Below are 13,586 nucleotides of genomic sequence, written 5' to 3' on the forward strand. Positions count from 1 at the left end.
CACACAGAGAGGCAGGGACACAGGCAGAGGGAGAAGCAGGCTCCATGCAGGGAGCCTGACGTGGGACTCGATCGCAGGTCTCCAGGATCACACCCTGGGCTGAAAGCGGTGCTAAACCACTGAGCCACCAGGGCCGCCCTCCAGACTTCCTTTTTAATTTTTATTTATTTATTTATTTATGATAGTCACAGAGAGAGAGAGAGAGAGAGAGAGAGAGAGAGGCAGAGACATAGGCAGAGGGGGAAGCAGGCTCCATGCACCGGGAGCCTGATGTGGGATTCGATCCCGGGTCTCCAGGATCGCGCCCTGGGCCAAAGGCAGGCGCCAAACCGCTGCGCCACCCAGGGATCCCCAGACTTCCTTTTTAAAAACACTTGCAGATGTTGTACCAAATCTGTTTGGTACAACATTTGTTGTAGCAAATGACAATACTATCCTAACATATTCAAGGTTAAACCCCTTAATGGTCTTCACGTTTATAAGGCTCAAGACAACCTTTATTCAGCACCTGCTTTGCAGTTATCCCAACATCTTGTATTCCTACCACCTGACACTGGTCTTCACTTAATATTTAGCAAGTGGGTGAATGCTGCATGTCCATGTGAAAGACAATGGTATTGTGCTTAGCACAATCCTAGGTAAAAAGTAGGCATCCAAAAAACATGATAAAGTATGAATGAACACACGGACACAACCTGCAGGAGGTCATATTCTAATCTCAGGAAAGTGATTGGCACTTGGTTCCATACAGTTTCTATGGGAGAGACATGAGTCAAGCTGGGGGCAGGCGCAAGGCAGTCGAGAACCATCAGAGGGTTCCTAGTCCCTTTGTCAGCGCTCTCCCCTGGCCTCCCGCGGGGCTAGGAGCCCCTTGACAGTCCCATGGGGACGAGGGACCCTGCACAGGAGCTCACTCCCTTTCTCTGTATTCCAAGTTAATTAATTTTTATCAGACGTTTTGAATAAAATTACACCCTCCCTCTTCCATTATGAACACTTAAAATCACATTTATACGAAATTACATTTACACAAACTTCTATTGAAAGCCAAATTCCAGGCCTAAGCTATTGGCCAAATCCCATTAAAAAAAGAGGATATTAAGTCAATTAGTTGAGCTGATTAAAAACACCTTCATCAACGCAGAGCATGGGTGCCAACAATATTAAGCTGAATTACTGATTTTTTTTTTAAAGCGGATGGCACATGAGCGGGGGGGAGAAGGGACTCCGGTTTCTGTGCCGTGTCCTCCACCCCCCAGTCCCGCAGTTTGGGAGTAAGCACGGGGCCTACGGCTGTCCTCCAGGAGACCTGGAAAGGGAGGTGGCGGAGGAAGGTGGCAGGACGCGGGGGCAGAAGCCCGGGCCTAGGTGAGGGACGAGGAGGAGAGGAGGGGCGACTACCGGCCGAGGGGGCCGCCTCTGCCCGGTCGGGCGCGGGAGCCCGGCGCCGCCGCGAGCCCGGCAGGACGCTCCCGAGGCCGGCCGCCAGGGGGCGCGGCCGGAGCCGGCGCGGCGGAGCCGAGGAGGGAGGAGGGGAGGGGAGCCGGCGGAGAAGGGTCAGCGGCGGCGGCAGGGGCGGCAGCGGCGCAGCTCCGCTCCCCGAGCGTCTCCCGTCCCGGCGCCCCAGGAGGGCGCGCGGCTCCCGCCGCAGGGATGCTGCCGCCCGCCCGCCGCGGCCGCCGCCTCGCGCTCCCGGCGCTGCTCTCGCTCCTCACCTGCTCGCTGGGTAAGTAGCGGGCGGCCGGGCGCGCACGGGAGAGGCGTGCGCTTCCCGGCGCTGCCGCCCGCGTCCCGGGTCCCGGGTCCCGGGTCCCGCGTCCCGCGGCCGCGCGCGGAGGGAGCTGCCGGGCGGCCCACCCTGCCCGCGGGCGCCCGTGTGCCCCCGTCCCGTCCCCGCCGCGCCGGCGGCAGCGCCCTCTCGCGGCGTCCGGGAGGGGACCCGGCTCTCCGGGACCCCGGGGCGCGCCGCGCCCGCCCCCTCGGCTGCCGGGTCCCGCCGCCGCCGCGGCCCCCCTGGCGGCCGCCCGCCCGCCGCCCGCCTCCTGCCTCCTTCCGCCGCGAGCTGGCGGCCGGCCGAGCCGGGAGGGCGAGGCGCTCACCCCCACAGGAAGCGCCGGCTGAATGTGCAACTGCGAGAAACTTTGAGAGCGGGGACGCGGCGGCCGCGGCCCGCCCCCTGCCTGCCGCCGGCGCCCCGCCCCCCCCGGCGCCCCGCGCCCCCCCGCGCCCCCCCCGCGCCCCCCGGCGCCCCGCGCCCCCCCCCGCGCCCCCCGCGCCCCCCGCGCCCCGGGCTGGAGGGGCCGGGCCCTGCGGCCGGGGCCTTGCGCTCGCCCCGCGCCGCCGCGTCCCGCAGGCGGGCCCCGCGCCCCCAGGGCTCTCCGCGAGGTCTTCCGGCGGCGCCCGGGCTGGGGGCGCGGGGCGCGGGGCGCGGGGCTCGGGGCTCCGGGGCCGAGGTGCCAACTTGGCGGAGCCCTCGGCCGGGAGGGGAGGCTCGGGCGGGGCGGGCGGGGCGGGCGGGCGGCCCCAGGCTCGGGCGGCCGCGGCGCAGTCGGAGGACACTTGTGGACGCCGCGTGCCTGCGGGCTGCCGCCGCCGTCGGGCCCCTTTCCTTTTTTTCTTTTTTTTCTTCCTTTCTCCTCACGAGCGTTTTCTCCTCTTTATCGTCACATGATGTGGCAAAAGTTTTTTTTTTTTTTTTTAAGTCATTCTGATTGACATTTATGATGAGATTTGTTCAAGTTTGAAACCGCGGGGGCCCCGTGACTCCCTTTTCAGGTTCTCGGGGTTATTTTCCTCTAACCCGGACTTCTGTGCTTCCAGTCCGTCCAAAGGCAGTAATTTCAGATTTTTAGAAACGGCAGAACGGTGCAGCTCAGGAACAGATGCGGCGTTCCTGGGCACTGCCTTTTGGTAGCCCACCGGAACCTTTGCAGCTCATTTTTATTTGGATTCAAACTCCCCGAAAAGGACGTTGTTTGCGTTCCCCCTTAGCATTTCGGTAGGTGCTCAGTGTGGGAAAATCGAGTGAGATTAATTGTTAATTAATTGTCCACACGCATGATTAAGTAAGCAACAGTGTAATTAAAAATTTCCGGGCACCTTGGGCACAGAGAACTATAATTGACGGCGAGAGCTTCTGAACTTGGGATCTGCTGCAGGGAAGGGAGCCGGCATCGCCGGGAGGGGTCAGCCCTGGAGGAAGGGGAGGTGGGAGCGGTGGGAAGTGGGGGAGGTGGCTCTCGGTTGCCTTGGCTGGCTTGCTGCCCGGGAGCTTTGCACCTAATCCAAACGGGGTGGGTGGTAGCTGAAAGTGGCCTTCTATTTATAGCATTGCGCCGTATAGTGGTGTACTGGGGCTACGATATTTGTACATAATATATTCCAGATATGGGCTGAAATACATATTTGTATTGCCATGTGCATCTACTCCCCCCCCCCCCCCCCCCCCCGCTCTCTTATTGCGCTTAAGGGAATATCTGTACTGCCCAAACTTGATAATACATTAAAGGACTGTCAGAATGAACCAAAATGTCAACACATTTTTGGAGACGTCTATTAACATTGTGAAGTTGTCAGATAAGCACAATAAATAAGACATAAAACCTCTTAAAAGGTCTCTGTGAGACATTTGGCTTTGTGAACTGGCTGGCTTTCATGGGTTGGTACAGGCACAAAGCTGTATTCTTTGACGTCTGAAGTAAATCATGAGCTCAGTTGATGGGGCCCTGCTTTGGTGATGGTGGGGGAGCACCAAGATGTAAAAAGATGTGGTACCCACTCTCTGTATCTCCAAACCAAATATCTTAGAATCTGGCTAGAACAGAGCTTATGATACAGGTTCTGAGGCATGTGAACAATGTTGATTGCTTAAAAATACTCTTAATATACCCTTATAAGTTTGACTCGGGTATGTATAGTTTTAGCTTTTTTACCACAAACTGTAGCATACCCATTGAGTTTTTGGAGGACAGTCAATATAGAAAATTTATTTTAAGCCCATATGATTATACAGACCAAATTCACTGCAACTTCAATTCTTTAAAGTCCAATGCCAGTTCTAGAATCAGATTTATTCACACCTCTACGTCAGCCACCGTGTGGCTTCTAGTGGGTTGGAGCTTGGTTTTCTCCTATAAAACAGGAGGCATAGACTAGATAAAATACCAGAACTTTGCCATTTCGTACAGTTTTAACATACTGATTCTATTGTGGCAGAGACTGCTCTCTGCCAACTCAATAACCTGTAGTTCCTTCTTTTCCAGACTAAAAAACCTCTTAGATAATCAGGAGTGTTGGGTGACTGTATTTGGAGATAGAGCCTCCAAGGAGATAATTAAGGGTTAATGAGGCCTTAAGGGTAGGGCCCTAATCCAGCAGGACCTATGTCCTTATCCTTCTCTGAAGTGGAAGAAATGCCAGGGATGCATGTGAACAGAGAAAGGACACAAAAAAGAAGACTTCTACCTATAAGCCAAGGAAAGGGGACTCAGCAGAAGCCAGCCCTGTTGGCCCCTTGATCTTGGACTAATAGCTTCCAGAACTGTGAGGAATACATTTCCATTGTTTAAATCACTCAGTCTATGGTTGCTGTTAAGGCAATGCTAGCTGACAAATTCATATAGGGAGTGAGGGGAAGGATGCAGGAATCTCATGGTGGTGGTAGCAGTGTGTCCAGTGAGAAAACATTTCCCAGTGGTCCTTGCAAGCCGGGGTAGCCACTGAGTTATCTGTAGAGATTTTTGGGTGGGTCTCTTGGTAAAGCTTATTAAAGGTAGCTGACCCAGTTGGGGTGCATCCTTTTTTTTTTTTTTTTTGGTCTTTGTTTCATCTTCTTTCCCATCGTCTGTAAACCTAATGGCTGGAGCCATGGCAGTTATCTTGTGACCATGAGGTGACCTTGAAGAAAGAAGCAGGTGGTAAGGATGGTAGAACAGAAGGGATAGCACCACCCAGGTGCCAGATAGATGTGGGAAACCATGCCAGCCCTAGGTCACTTATTTCCGACTTCTATTGCAAGAGATTAAAAATAAACCTCTATCTTGTTTAAGCCTCAATTGTTTCAGTTTTCTATTACATTCAGCAGCTAATGTATATATCTGTGAAGAAGCTCATTTGAACCAATGGTAAAATAATAAGATACTTTTATCGTTCTTATCCCTGTTTCTGCTCTGTATGTGTCAAGATTGAATTTGTTAGCATCTTCCAAAGTTAGGGTTGATTTTTCATTCTGGTCCAGTTCTTGCTCAGATTCTTTTCATTGCAGTGAGTTAGACATTTTAGGACACCAAGAGCCAGACCTGATCCCCGGTTATTTTGTGTGTGTGTGTGTGTGTGTGTGTGTGTGTGTGTGTGTGTGTTTTTGTTTTGTTTTTTGTTTTAAACCCTGTTTATTTCTTAAGCAAATATGACTGATACAGATTTCACCCATCTGGATAGATTCTTATCCAGGTAGCCTGGGGTCCCCAAGTTGGTATGGGTCATGGGCTTGACCCAAAGGAGTTTGCCTTTAACCAACCTTCAAGCTCTTTATGGAGGGGCATCTGTTTCAGATAGGATAGTGGGGGGTGGGGAGGAGCTATCCCGACCCTTTTGTTAACTTGCTCTAAGGCAAACATTGTGAGCGGAGTTCTTGAGCCAAGTTCTAGTAACTGACCTCATTTGGATGACTAAGGGCCAAGTTTTTTTGTTTTTGTTTGCTTTTGGGTTTTTTTTTGTTTTTGTTTTTGTTTTGTTTTGCTTTGCTTTTCATTAGAAACACGCATAATTTCTAGGCACAAAGGGATTATTTATGGGGAATTTGCAAATGTATGTTTTGCTTCTTTGTAGCATTATGGGTAATCTACCTTTGGTGTTGCCAGATTCTTGCTTTATAAAGGTATATGGGAGTGTTAATTCCATCTTTCCCAACACAAAGGAAAAATTCTAGTGAGTGTCAGGGGTTCATCAGATCTATTATTGATTGAGAGTTTCCCTTAATTCCATGTTTCAAAGCTCTATTCACTAAGCCACTCCCCAGAGAAACCCAATTCAGTGTAGGCGCTGATTTGCACTCCTAGGAAATGTTAACAGTTCAAAAATAGTATTAAAAGAAAGAACTGTACTTGGAATTTTTTTCATTTATTCAAAAAGTGTTGAGTATCTACATGTGTTAGGCACTGGGAGTATGCAGGAAGAAGACAGATCTAGTCTAGCTTTTCCCTATGGAGCATGGAGTCTCGAGGGGAAGGTGATATTAAACACCACACAGAAACAAATTGTATTGTGCTCAGTGCCTGGCCGGGGAGTTTGGGGATACTGTGAGAATGCTTGGCAGCGAGATAAAGGGCTTTAGCCTGGAGTCTGGAATGGTGGTTCTCTACTGGGGGGTTGATCTTGCCCCTCAGGGAACATTGGACAATGGCTAGAGACTTTTTGATTGTCAGGGGGATGATTTGGCAGGGAATGCTACTAGCATCTGGGGCTGGGGTGCTGCTGAACATCCTTCCAGTGTACAGAACAACCTCTCCTCCAAAGAATCAGAGATCTGGTCTAGTGTCAATAGTGTTGGGTTCCGGGATGAGAAATCTTGGAGTAGGGGCTCAAGGAAGGGATCTTGGAGGAAGGGATATGGGAACTCAGACCTGAAAGAGAAGCAGAAATCAGTTAGGGGAGGACGGGCATATGCCCAGCAGGGGCAGGAAGTTTTTGCAGGAGGGATACAATGGAGAAAAGACAGGACTGGAGAGGTCCAGAGAGGGGCAGAGAAGTTTAGTAGGGCTCAGGCAAAGCAGGGTCTCCCAGAGAAGCATAAGGCTCTTGGACTTTGTCCTTAGAGCAGTGGGAAGTGGCTGAAGGGCTATAATAGGACAGTGACATGATTTAACTTCCCGTTTTAGAAACTCACTCTGATTGTCCTGTAGAGAACAGGGATTAGAGGGGGCCAGTGTGGATGCGTGGGACCAGTGAGGAGGCTGCTAGAACTAACTACGCGAGAGATGATTAAGAGTCTCTGAGACATGGCAGTTGATGGGTACAGTGGGCCGAGAGAAAGGAGGGGGTCACGGATGAATCAGGCTTTTCTCATGAGCTGTGGGTGGCTACTGGTGCTGTTTACTGATACAGGCGCTAATGGAGAAGGACCAGATTTAAACATTTTTAAAAAATTGTAGTTAAGTAACCTAAAATTTCTTTTAACCATTTAGAGGTATACAGTTCAGTGGCATGAAGTACCCAGACACTGTTTCTAAAGTTTACTTTTAATTTGAGGTGAGGATGAGGAATTCAATTTGGACAAATTGAGTTTGGGGGGATGTGAGATGTTAAGGTGCCATTTCAGGTGGGCAGTTAGATTTGTGGGTCTGGAGCTCATTGGAGAGGTCGACTGCAGAGATATTTGGGAGCAATTTGAGTAGATTTTTAAGTTTTTTTTTTTTTTTTAAAGAGTAGAGTCTTAATTGTCAAAATAAATCCATTTGAGCTCTTATTCAAAATTTGTGTGTACACAAGATTTGGTAGAAGCTGGGGCAGAAAATAGTTTTTATCTGTATGATATAAAGCTATAGGTTTTACACACACAAAAACACGAGTAAAGGTATCATCGAATAAGATTTGAATGTATCTCAATTATAGCAATGCTATTTTCTCCTAGGGATATGACTTATTTTCACTTCTAAAAGAATATTTTATGGTCTGTAAAGGTGATATGTTTTAGTTTACATCATTGCTTGCTGTAGGATGCTCGAGGCTCTTTACACATCATGCTGAATTTATCTTCTCTAGATCCTTGAGGGTGGCTCTTCATTTATGAGGTGAATGAAGTAAAGGAAGGTTAATGGCCAAGGCCTGTTGGATAAATAGCTCTGTTCCCTTCCCTTGAGCATCTGGCTAGTTATGCACCCCAGTGTGTCAGCACACAGGAGAATCACCTTAGTGTCTTGAAGAATTCCCTTTGTTAAGGGCCGCTTTGTTAAAATGTAGATTAGAGCATCCTAGCTCTAGATTTTTCTGGCTCAAAAGATCTGAGAGGAGGCCTGTGGATTTGCATTTTTGTAAGGCCCCACGTGGGTCTTGTGTGCTGGCAGGTGCAGGAACCCTGCCTGGGCCACCCGAGGCCCAGGTATAAACTGGGACTCTTGCTAGATATTTCCTTATGTATCTGTACAATGTAAAGATGATTGCTGGTTGCTTTGTCTTTAAAATGAAATAAGGAGATGTTTTGGAGACAGCAAAGCGTGGATTTGAGACCTGATGTGTCCTGCTCAGATATTTCATCTCCTTGGGAAAGGAACCAGAAACCCCAGAATTCAAACTAAGCAGTCTTTCTCTGGTTCCAGCATCCTTTTGGAACTGGCAGGTTTTCAAATGCTACTGGAGGGGGTGTAGCAGGGGCAGCAGGAGTCTCAAGAACTAGAGATTAAGTCGTTAGAGCAAAGGTGTTTGGACAGTTGACAAGTTCCTAACAGCATTAGGACATCTCAGACTGTGGCTCCCATGGATTCAGTGGTACTGACAGGGAGAGCTTCTAAAACCACTTTTTGTGTTGCAGAAATAAGATACCCCAAATTTAAGCATAGATTGTATTTTTTAAGTTAGTTTGACACCTAATTATTGAGTACTACTCTTACAATGCAAAGGAATTATATGAAGTGCTGATTTTTTTTGTGGTTGAGTTTGTTCTGGAGTGGGTTGGGTGGCCAGGGATTCTTCTGCCCCTTACCTATGACTCAGCCTATGAAACATGCTTATGAGGGTGGTGTTTTGCATCTCTCCCCCGAACCTCTGTTTCAGTTGGCATATGGGTCTTCATAGTATTTGTTTAAATGAGATATGAACCGAAGAAGCAAAAATGACCTTTTTCTTTCTAAAATATACAATTATTTCCTATTTCTTTATATTTTCTATTTACTGCCCTTCCTATAAGTACATTTACCCTCTGGCACAGAGAATATATTGGTCCTGGCCAAGTTTGTTTACCAAGTGAAGAAAAATTTGTATTCCAACCTCTTTTTTCCCATTGACTTTTTTTTTTTTGATAAAACAGAGGATGTGTTTCAGGTGGAGTAGGATCAATAGGGGTAGGTACTGAGCGGCTCAAAAGAGGACTATCATGTCTGTGCGCTCACTGCCACACTTGAGGAGAGGCCAGCCCCCCACTCCCCGCCAAAAAAAAAAAAACAACAAAAACAAAACCCGCCATCACTTCTCTTGGTGGATCACCTAGTAAATGGTGCAGAACCCATGGAATGGGGCATAGCAGTTCCCTGGCCCTAAATGATGTTCAGCTGTCTCCTTGCGGAATTGTGGGGCATCCTCCCCAGTGCAGCACATCACTTCCTGAATTTGCTCTTTGGTACCTGAGCAAAACTCTTTCTTCCCATAGGCTGGGTACTGTCCTGAACCTGTACATGCACCAACTTACTTCGTTCTTGTTTTGTTACCCCCTTTTACAGGGATGGAGGCAAAGACCCTGAGAGCTCAAGTCACTGGCCCTATGGCACCTAGCTACTAAGTGGCAGAGCCTAGATTTGATGGCACGAGGTGTGACTCTAGATTCTGTGTACCTGACCCGCGTGCTGTGCTAGTCCTCCTAGTGCAGTGGGGCCTGGAGGCCAGGTCTCCTGTACTGCAGCCCCTTCCCATTGCACCTAAGAAGCTTTAGGGAGAGAACGCCTTAAAAGAACGTCTTATAAACTCCTTAAACTACTGCCATCTCTCTAGCTTCTCTCTGCCTGGCCATTCATTTTTGTCATCTTTTTTTTTTTATAAATTTATTTTTTATTGGTCTTGAATTTGCCAACATATAGAAAACACCCAGTGCTCATCCCCTCAAGTGCCCCCCCTCAGTGCCCGTCACCCAGTCACCCCCACCCCCCCGCCCACCTCCCCTTCCACCACCCCTAGTTTGTTTCCCAGAGTTAGGAGTCTCTCATGTTCTGTCTCCCTTTCTGATATTTCCCACTCATTTTTTCTCCTTTCCCCTTTATTCCCTTTCACTATTTTTTATATCTTTACAGTTGTGTCCTGAAATGTTGGAGTTCCCTCGCTCCTGTCTTTCCATCTAGTCTTGTGGCTTTGGTTCCCTTGGACTGTGGGGACACTGTTGGCACCTCTCCTCTTGACCTGGGTACAGGCTAGGGCTGGATATATCGCCTTGAATGTCCCCAGCATCTCAGGATATTGGGAACTAAGCTAACTTTTCTGCTCCCCTTGCTTCATTCTCCAGCTTGTGAAGGGCCCTGGTGCATACCTAGCCACTCCCTCTGAAACCCCAACTCACCCACACTGCTCTCTCTGCCTCACCGGCCCCTCCGGACTTTCCCTTCCCCACCCCATCCACTGGTAGGGTCTGCTCATAGCCTGTAGGTTCTGCTGCTTTAATGGCTCAACACCTGCTTTTGCTCACAACCTGCTGTGCCCCGGCAGTGCCTCACCTGAATTCCTTCTCTTATCTCATTACCTGGCTCCATGAGCTTCCCAGGTGGCATGTTTATGCCTTGTGTTTTTGTCCCTCCACAGCCCACCCGGTGCTACTCTACAAACCTGTCTAAGACACACATTTCAGCATGGCATTGGTTTTCTTAGAAGCTTTTCATGGCCCTTACAATAAAAACAGACTCTGACTAACACTGACCCCTTTCATAATACGGCCTCTATTGTCTCATCTCTAGCCCCAGTTACTCCACTTCCCCAAGTATCTGTGCCCTAGTCTCTCCCCTCCACCACAAGTGTCCATGCCCCAGCACTTCCCTCCCCCATATATCTGTGCCTCCCTGTCTCTCCTGCCCCTAGGTGTCCATGTGCCAGTACTCTCTCCCTTCAGGTGTCAGTGCTCTGGGTATACTGGACTATTAACCAAGCTTTGTTGCAGAAGCCTATTTCCAGGCCTCCTTGCTCTTGTAACCTGAAGTCTCTGCTGCCTAGAATATACTGCCCCAATCATGACGTTGAGCTTGGTACAAGTAGTGCTTAGGTCTCTGGAAGCCTCCCCTTCCCTCTGCTGCCCTGCCTTGGGTAAGATGCTCTCTGTTCCCACCCTAGGTGCTCCCTTAGGGACTCCCGTTAGAATGACAGTCATTAGAGTGGACACTTGAGGGCTTGGTTGTTGACCAAGGGACCTGTGTGTCACTTAGCTCCTTGGGCAGCTGCTGCTTCATCTTATCCAGCCCCTAGCATGACATGTGGCACTAGTAAACACAGCCACTCTCTGATTTTCTGTTGCACAAATGAAAATGTAAACTAATAGTAATGACAATAGCTGCTAAGGCCCAAAGCATTTAGCATGTGCCAGGCCCTGTTCTAGAAATGTAACGCATGCTAAATCATTTGATCTGTGGCTGCATGTCAGGGCTGGTTGTGTCCTGGGCCCATGTGGAGTGCGAGAAGGTGGGGGCTCCATCCTCAGATTGCGCAGTGGTGCCTCAAGGTACGTGGATGGAGCTGGTGCCCAGCATGTGCACCACCCCAGGGACAGCAGATTTGTCTGAAGAGGAGGAAGGAAAGGCAGGCTCGGTCCCCATCGCTGGGTCGATGCGTTTGTTGTTTCCCTGTAGCTCTGCTGCCATGGATTATCTTCAAAGCAGGTAATCAGAGCTAAGTAAATGGTCTGTGGGCTGTGCATCCTGGCGCTTTGGGCCTCCCCTCCTCTGGACCACCTGGAATTCAGCCTGGAAAGCTCTGGGAAGCTGGAGCCACTCGGGGAGGAGCTGTGCTGGGTGAAACATTTTGTAAGTAGGTCACAGGAAAGCGAGTGAAGCCCCACAGGCTCCCTCTCACAGTGTGTCAAAAGGAAATGTGGGGCAGAGCCAGTATGAGACCCTGGGCCTCGCAGGGGTCCTGGCTGCAAGCTTCTGGGGGTGTGCTGGGGCTTTGTTCTGGATGGTGGGGCTGGGGACACCCACTTTCATTTCCTCCCTCCCGGCTTCAGCGTAGGGCCCGCGACCACCTAGACACCGCCCAGACTGACAGTGATCATTGCACCACCAGCGGCATCATTGCAGCATCTCCTGAGCTTTTAATATGCTGAGCTGCACGCTAAATGCTGTGTCCATTATCTCACTTAATCCTGGCAGCACCCCTCTGACTGAGGTTATTTAGTGTCTCAGTGGTTTTTGTTTTTTTTGTGTTTAACACGGTTTCTATGATGGATGTTCCTGGGAGAATCTGGGAGGACATACCAGGGACTAGGAACAAAATGGAGTTAGGAGCTAGGAGGTACACTCATCTTTCCTGCATGGGCATGGGGTCCTTCGCTCCCTCCCAGGAAAAAGAAAAGAAACTTGATTAGTGTTGCTTAAATATGTTGCAATTAATTCCTCTCCAGTTTTCTGGCACTCTGGGGGCTTAGGCTGGCCTATAAATCTTAGTCCCAGGTTACTTGTAAAATCTTGATTTATCTCTTAGAATAGGTGTGCTAACACATTAGTTAGCTTGAATTATTTAAAGTTATCTCGGAAAGGTCTTATTTCTATTGCCCATCCTGATTTGCACTTTAAATATAGTTCCCTGTAGCAATTCACAGGAATTCATGTTGAAAATAGAAAAGGGAAAATTACTTTTAAACAGCAGTTTGGCATATAAGAACATGATTTACCTTGGAATAGTTCTCCAAGTGCACATTAAGGCCAAGCTTTCAAGAATATTTTTTCCCCACTGACTCTGGAAATTAGTATGAAGCTAAACAGCAAACATCCAGCCCCAGGTGGCCACTCCCTTTGGCAGAGTTGGGGGATCATTTCCTCCCTCCTCCTTACCCCCACCTCTCAGACACGCTGTGTTAAAGCCCCACTGTGTGTTCTTATTAGGGTCATTGAAGGTGACAGGTAATTTCTTCGCTTGCTGATTTTTCTCACTTTCTCCTTTAATTTTACCATTTCTCCTGCATTTGCAGCAACTATGAAAGCCAGGATTTTGTTGGTGGGAATTTTGTAAAGGATTCATTATTTTAAGATTGGGTTTATTAGTGGCATAGCATATTCTGTGCCTTCAAAATGCACTTGGTTCCTTGGTGATTTGTTTTATTTAGATTGTAGAAACATAAAGATAAAACCAACTAGTATTTCTGTAAATATTAAATGAGGCTTATCTTGCCATATGATTTACTCTTATATCTAAAAGTAACTGATACATTTCTTACTTTATTGCTTTACTTGTTTATTTTTTAAGTAAGTTCCATGCTCAATGTGGAACTTGAACTCATGACTCCAAGATCAAGAGTCACATGCTCTACTCACTGAGCCAGCCAGGCACCTCCTTGTTATTGCTTTAAATATTGTCTACTTTATTTCTGTCATGGGGAAAAAAGGAGTTCTTAATTTCACAGCAGAGTGTGATCGGGACAAATGACAGTTGTGTGTGTGTGTATGTGTGTGTGTCTTTTAAAGATTGTATTTATTTATTCATCAGAGACACACAGAGAGAGGGGCAGAGACATAGGCAGAGGGAGAGGCAGGCTCCCTGTGGGGAGGCTGATGTGGGACTTGATCCCAGGACCCTAGGATCATGCCCTGAGCCAAAGGCAGACGCTCAACCACTGATCCACCCAGGCGTCCCTCTGTGTGTGTGTGTGTATGTGTGTGTGTGTGTGTGTGTGTGTGTGTGTTTAAGGATAT

The 13,586-nt window shown here is 48.8% G+C and overlaps 1 protein-coding gene across 5 annotated transcripts in view; it reads left to right on the top strand.

The window, feature by feature from the left end:
• Positions 1 to 1,265: 1,265 nt before the first annotated feature.
• B3GLCT (beta 3-glucosyltransferase) overlaps positions 1,266 to 13,586 on the top strand; it is a 126,277-nt gene continuing 113,956 nt past the window's right edge. The window contains exon 1 of one of the 5 annotated variants that reach the window (XM_072719946.1): positions 1,266 to 1,368. Coding sequence is in view for 1 of the 5 variants with exons in the window: in XM_072719949.1 (XP_072576050.1) it covers positions 1,654 to 1,726 (73 nt within the window). In the remaining 4 variants the exon portion in view is untranslated. Of the gene's footprint in view, positions 1,369 to 1,435; positions 1,727 to 2,977; positions 2,999 to 13,586 lie in introns of those variants that run through there. The other 4 variants (XM_072719949.1, XM_072719945.1, XM_072719948.1 and 1 more) reach the window with 4 other exon arrangements.

Source organism: Vulpes vulpes, chromosome 9 (genome assembly GCF_048418805.1).
Source record: "Vulpes vulpes isolate BD-2025 chromosome 9, VulVul3, whole genome shotgun sequence".
Taxonomy (NCBI): domain Eukaryota; kingdom Metazoa; phylum Chordata; class Mammalia; order Carnivora; family Canidae; genus Vulpes; species Vulpes vulpes.